We start from the raw sequence: 7,108 nt of genomic DNA, 5'->3' as shown, positions 1-7,108 counted from the left end.
AATTAAGGAAATCTTTGATTATGTACAGACTCAGTGAGCATAGCCTTGCTATTGAGAAAGGCAGCCGAAGGCAGACCTGGCTCTCAAGAGAAGACAGGCTATGTGCACACTGCCCACAAAATGAGGTGGAAACTGAGCTGCACTTCTTAACCTCCTGCCAAATGTACGACCATATTAGAGACACATATTTCCCTCAGATTACACAGACCCACAAAGAATTCGAAAACAATCAAATTTTTTATAAACTTCCATATATATTGGTTAAAAAAACACAGTATGCAATTGCAACAACACGATTTGTGACCTGTTGCCACAAGAAAAGGGCAACCAGTGAAGAACAAACACCATTGTAAATACAACCTATATTTATTTGTATTTATTTTCCCTTTTGTAGTTTAACTATTTGCACATCATTACAACACTGTATATAGACATAATATGACATTTGAAATGTCTTTATTCTTTTGGAACGTTTGTGAGTGTAATGTTTACTGTTCATTTGTTATTGTTTATTTTACTTTTGTTCATTATCTATTTCACTTGCTTCAGCAATGTAAACATATGTTTCCCATGCCAATAAAGTCCCTTAAATTGAAATTGAATAGAGAGAGAGAGAGCGAGAGAGAGAAAACCTTTAAATTGAGCTCCTGATTGTTTGACTGAAACTGAAATAGATTTGAGTCTAATCAAGGATATCTAGATAAGTGCTTAATGTAGAGGGCTCCTTTCTCCTTATCTTTCTTGTGTAACTGTTAAGACTAAATAAACCTGCCATTTGAGGTATTCATTGGCAAGCCTCTTGGACATGCCACCCAGCAGACGATAGCACCCAGCTTAATTCTCTTGAGGATGTTGACCTTATTTTGTACTCTTAAACTGTTGGACTCCTTTTCCCAGGGTTTTGTTTTGAATGCAGCAAATGTCCTTATCTTGGATCGCACAGTACACACACATAAATGCATGTAATTTCAGAATATGGTTACTTGTACCACCTCCAAAGGTTTTATAGTTTTACATTGCATTAACAAAAACATTTACAATCAATACCCGACATGCTTTAATTGTAAATGCTGTTTTAGTCAATGTAACATTTCTCATGACATTATAACATTGTTCCCTAACTGACCGCATGCCATCTGCTCTGGCACAGGGGTTGCCATGAGGAAATCCTTAGCAACATAAAGAATAAATAAGGAAAAGTCCTCAAATCTCAGTCTCAACGTTTTCCTGTTTTTCTGTGCCCTGGCATGAACTAGACAAGGAATCAAGTGAATAGGTCTGTCATATGTGTCTTTAAATTCATCTTAACTGCAACAATAGAGGAGGAATATACAGATGTGTTCAAAGGAAAGAAAACTACTAGGAGGAATATCATTTAGATAAAACAATTATTTTATTTCAAAATGTAATACATGTACAACACAAATATCACACAAATATACACATCTATAATTTCTCTATCTATAAATGCACTGCATTTGTTAAAGGCTTCACATTGGACATTGGTTTGTTCCCTGCCTCTCACGGCATTCTCTCAAGTATAAATAGTCTCTTGTTATATAATGTTCTCCAGCATGATGAGAATGGTTCTGTTATGGCCTGCTTTTAGTGTTCCCTGAGTTTGTGGATGAGGAGTTCTGGTTCTGGTTCTTGCTGTTGTGTTTCACGGTCTTCTATCTGCGGTTCACCCTCAGAGAATCAACGCCTCGCATCTTCAGACAGTCTTTGCCATCCTTTATCTGGAAAAAAGAAAGCACATTTTTGGGGACAATTAATAAGTGAACAATTTCCAAATGGCACTGCATATCACCACAACCAACAACAAAACATAAACAACAGTATACAGTATATGATAATAATGATGACGAGGATGACAATGATAATAATGATGACGAGGATGACAATGATAATAATGATGACGAGGATGACAATGATAATAAATGGATTGACGGGATGACAATGATAATAATGATGACGATGGATGACAATGATAATAATTGATGACGATGGATGACAATGAATTAATAATGATGACGAGGATGACAATGATAATAATGATGACGAGGATGACATGATAATAATGATGACGAGGATGACAATGATAATAATGATGACGAGTATGACAATGATAATAATGATGACGATGGTGACCAATGATAATAATGATGACGAGGATGACAATGATAATAATGATGACAATGATAATAATGATGACGAGGATGACAATGATAATAATGATGGCGATGCTGATATAGTATTAGCGCCACTGATTTAAGGTTACTTAAAGTGTATTACATAAATGTAATGTAATACTATTCTGTTATAAATGTGTATTGAATATTGCATTAGGCATAAATTCAAATCAATTATAAAACTTGTGCAAACACTGTATGTTTTCTTTTTACAAAATAATAGGCTATCCTATATATTTTAAATATTTTGTTCTTCAAAATGCTAATACATTAAACATTGGCAGTGGAAGAAAGAGACGTCATCTTGAGGGCACACCGATGAACAAATTCAATATCCTTGAATTAATTAAAACACATTGTAAAAGAAAAGTTAAAGAAATAAGTAAAAGAAACGTAAAATGAATTGTAAAAGAAACTATACTTTGTATATTATTATTCATCACATTTATCAAATTTAGGGGTCACGTTGTCCCCTCAGTATGGGCATAATGACGCCTCGTGCGAAGATGCGGAAAATATTGTTTTACGCACGAAGATTTCGATACAGAATAGAACAAATAATAATTTCCTTCCTTTGACTTGGAAATGTCAATCAGTGTAAAATGTAAGTCTTCCAAAAACAAATAATTCCAACGTAAGACCATATTACTTCCCAACAACGTGATAGGCAGGGCCTGTCTATAATTGGATTGCTATTTGCCTGACGTTCAGCCATGTTTTCAAGCTATTGTTTTCCTCACTGATCTAAACCTTTTCCACTTGAATTGTGGACAATAATATTTAATAAAACGCATTTAATTACCCCTTTTCTTTGGTTGCTCAAACAGAAGGTACAGATGGTGCGAGGCTGCTTTCCTCCGCTCTCTCCTTGCGCGTAAACCGCGCCAAGACAAGGTTGTCCATCTCCATTCCCGTCACGGAGCAGCAGGGTGTTGGCGAGGTGGGAGATGTAGCTTGATGCTAGGCGAAGCGTCTCAATCTTGGAGAGCTTTCTGTCCACTGGCTCAGTGGGTATTAGAGTCCGAAGTGCAGTAAATGCAGTGTTGACACTTTGGGTTCGGTCGCGCTCCCTGGCATTGGCTGCGTTCCGCTGTTTCACAATGACAACACTGCTGCCTCCCGACTTTAGAGAAATCCTCCGCCGTTTGTCCGCGGATGCGCAGCATCCATAGCTCTGATCCGAGCTGCCGTCGCTCTCGCTGCGGTTCTCCTCGTCCTCGGACATCATACTCAGGTCCGGGTAGCTGATCAGATGAGTCGCAATTGGCCGCAGCATGGCAAAGGTCATCATCGAAATGTTTTTGGTCTGGGTCTCTAAAACGATGGCCCAAGAAAAAATAAGAGCAAACAAATTCCTAAACGAATGAATCTTCTATGCATGCATCTTGGTGACCTAATGTAGACTGGGCCTATGTCTAAAATAGGCCTAATGGTATTTCCAAAAACAATTTGAAATGTCTAGTTTTCCTCAGCCACGTGTTTTTTCAAAGTCTTGAGCATCTCATAGTCAGTGTACCGGCCCACATAGCTCTTATAGTTGGATGGGAGGAGTTGTTCAAGGCATGGAATGTTCAGCCTCCAATCGAGATGTTGACCCTATAACCAGCCTATTGCAGACTACTACAGTAAATACGATCTATTTTTCATCATCTATTTTTCAATTGCCTGTATTGTCTATTTAATTGGATTTAATTGGATTTTAATAGGCCTGTAATGATAATAATACGATTTATTATTGTCTATAATAAGTCGCCTGGCAATGAATATTTTAATAGAATAAGGCTGTTATAGTCATGCATGTTAAATTAATTATTATTATGCATATCACAGTTTAAAAGTTACATTTCTAAAACTTTTGGTAACACTTTACATTACATTAAGGTAGAATTTAAAGGTGGCTGTAACGGTTTATTTGTTGTTGACAGTAAAAAAAACTATATGTATTTGATAGATCAGTAATGAACCCTTATAGGCCTAATTAATTGTTTAAAATAAGGACAATAAAGATGGCGCTGACTGAGAAGGTCGACATCTTATGAGTTCCAACCCAACCTTGCCATGTAGTGACTTTTATCTTGTTTATCTTTACTTTTTTTGTACAGAAAATTCACATGATTATCACATATGACCGCCAAGCACCTCTGGACATCAGATCGCCAGTTTAACCTCAATTTCGAATTCAAATACGACTCCAACTCAGCTGTTCCACTGTTCATACTGGATCCCATTATTTTGATCCATGGGCTACCAAAGCGGTTTAGGTGTAGACACGGGAGATGAGGTGGAGTCCTAGTGAAATTTAGACAAAGAGAAAACTGAACGGCGCTCCTCTCCGTTCTATTGGCAAATGTTCAGTCACTCGAGAATAAGATGGATGAGCTTTGTTCGAGTCTCCTATCAGAGAGACTTGAAAAGCAGCAATATTATATGTCTTACTGAAACGTGGCTGGATGATGACGCTATGCACGTAGTACTCAGTGGATTCTCCATGCAGCGGCAGGATCAGACGCCGGCTTCGGGGTAGTCAAAAAGAGGTGGAGTGTGTTTTTTCATAAATAACAACTGGTGTTCTGCTTCAAGTGTGAAGGAAATCTTGAGCTTTTGATCACCTGATGTAGAATACCTCATGGTAAGCTGCAGACCGTTTTATCTACCAAGAGAGTTCGCATTCGTAATTATCACGTCTGTCTACATCCCTCCACAAGTCAACACCACTCTGACACTCAACAAACTGTATGGGGCCATAAAAAAAACAAGAAATCGTTCATCGAGAGGCAGCGTTTCTGGTGGGTTAAGACTAACACGGGAAGACTTAAAACCGTCCTACCTCACTTTTACCAACACGTCTCCTGCGCCACTAGGACCTCTAAAACTTTAGACCACTTTACTTCTACCCACATAAACGCAAACAAGGCCCTCCCTCATCCTCCCTTTGGCAAATCTGACCTTGACTCCATTCTTCTGCTTCCTGTTTACAAACAAAAGTTCAAACATTAAGTACCTGTGATGTGCTCAATACAGAAGTGGTCGGAAGAAGCAGAAGCAAGGCTACAAGACTGCTTTGCTAGTTCAGACTGTGATATGTTCTGGGATTCATCCGATAGCATTGAAGAGTTTACCATAACAGTCACAGGCTTCATCAATACGTGCATAGACAATGTTGTCCCCACAGTGACTATAAGAGCGTATCCAAATCAAAAACCATGGATTACAGGCAATATCCGCACTGGGCTAAAGGCTAGAGTTACCGCTTACAATGAACGAGAGACAGACATGGATACATACAAGAAAGCCCGCTACGACCTCTGACGAGACATCAAACATGCAAAAGGACAATATAGGAGGAAGGCTGAATCCTATTACACCGGCTCCGACGCTCATCGTATGTGGCAGGGCTTGCAGACGATAACGGATTACAAAGTGAAAACCAGCCATGAGTTGTCCAGCGATGCAGAACTCCCAAACGAGCTAAATGCCTTTTATGCTCTCTTCGGGGAATATAACACTGTGCCTTGCATGAAAGCCCATGTTTTTATGGATGACTGTGTGATCTCGCTCTCCCTGGCCGATGTGAGCAAAACATTTAAACAGGTTAACAATCACAAGGCCGCCGGGTCAGACGGAATAGCACGTATGACAGGCACGTTCTCAAAGCATGCACAGACCAGCTGGCAGGTGTCTTCACAGACATTATCAATCTGTCCTTGTCCCAGTCTGTAATCCCAACATGTTTCAACCTGACCACCATTGTCCATGTTCCCAAGACCGCCAAGGTAACCTGCTTAAATTACTATCGCCCTGTAGCACTTGCATCTAAAATACTATGAAATGGGCATAGAAAGGCTGGTCATAACACACATAAACACCATCATCCCAGACACCCTAGAACCACTCCAATTTGCAGACCGCACCAACAGATCCACAGATGACGCAATCTCAGTTGCACCTCACACTGCCCTCTCTCAACTGGATAAGAGGGGTAATAACTGTGTAAAAATGCTCATAGACAATAGCTCAGCGTTCAATACCACAGTCCCCTCCAAGCTCATCACCAAGCTAGGGACCCTGGGACTGAAACCCTCCCTCTGCAACTGGACCGTGGACTTCCTAACAGGCCGGTCCAAGGTGGCGAGGGTAGGCAACAACACCTCCACCATGCTGACCCTCAATAAGGGGGCCCCTCAGGGGTGTGTGCTTAGTCCCCTCCTGTCCTCCCTGTTCACCCATGACTGTGTGGCCACGCACGACTCCAACACCATCATCAAGTTTGCTGACGACATGACGGTGGTATGCCTGATCACCGACGGCGATGGGTCAGTCTACAGGGAGGAGATCAGAGACTTAGCAATGTGTTGCCAGGACAACAAACTCTCCCTCGACTTCAGTAAGACTACAGAGTAGATGATGGATTATAGAAGAAAGAGGGGAGAGCATGTCCCCATCCACATTGACGGGGCTGTTGTGGAGTGGGTCGAGAGTTTCAAGTTCCTTGGCATGCACATCACTAAAGACTTAACATGGTCCACACACACCCGAACAGTCATGAAGAGGGCACGGCAGGACCTTTTCCCCCTCAAGAGGCTGAAAATATTTGGTTTGGGCCCTCGGATCCTCAAAAAGTTCTACAGTTTTGGATGGTGTATCAATACAGCCAGTCACTACAAAGATACAGGCATCCTTCCTAAGTCAGTTGCCGGAGAGAAAGGAAACCACTCAGGGATTTCACCATGAGGCCAATGGTGACTTTTAAACACTTAAAGTTGAATGGCTGTGCTAGAAGAAAACTGAGGATGGATCAACAACATTGTAGTTACTCCACAATACTAACCTAAATGCCAGAGTGAAAAGAAGGAAGCCTGTATAGAATAAAAAATATTCCAAAACATGCTTCCTGTTTGCAATAAGACACTAAAGTA

The 7,108-nt window shown here is 40.5% G+C and overlaps 1 protein-coding gene across 1 annotated transcript; it reads right to left on the bottom strand.

Annotated features, from left to right (window-relative positions):
- Positions 1-1,369: 1,369 nt before the first annotated feature.
- On the bottom strand, positions 1,370-3,717 carry tcf15 (transcription factor 15). Its single transcript, XM_024005996.3, has 2 exons — positions 2,995-3,717; positions 1,370-1,739 (listed from the first exon to the last, which is right to left on the bottom strand). The coding sequence occupies exons 1-2, from the start codon at positions 3,481-3,483 to the stop codon at positions 1,674-1,676; spliced, it is 555 nt and encodes a 184-aa protein (XP_023861764.1). The 5' UTR covers positions 3,484-3,717; the 3' UTR covers positions 1,370-1,673.
- Positions 3,718-7,108: the final 3,391 nt, after the last annotated feature.

This window comes from Salvelinus sp. IW2-2015, linkage group LG17, assembly GCF_002910315.2.
Source record: "Salvelinus sp. IW2-2015 linkage group LG17, ASM291031v2, whole genome shotgun sequence".
Lineage (NCBI taxonomy): Eukaryota > Metazoa > Chordata > Actinopteri > Salmoniformes > Salmonidae > Salvelinus > Salvelinus sp. IW2-2015.
The sequence above is the reverse complement of the archived record's forward strand: the minus strand, read 5'-3'. Positions and strand labels throughout refer to the sequence as shown.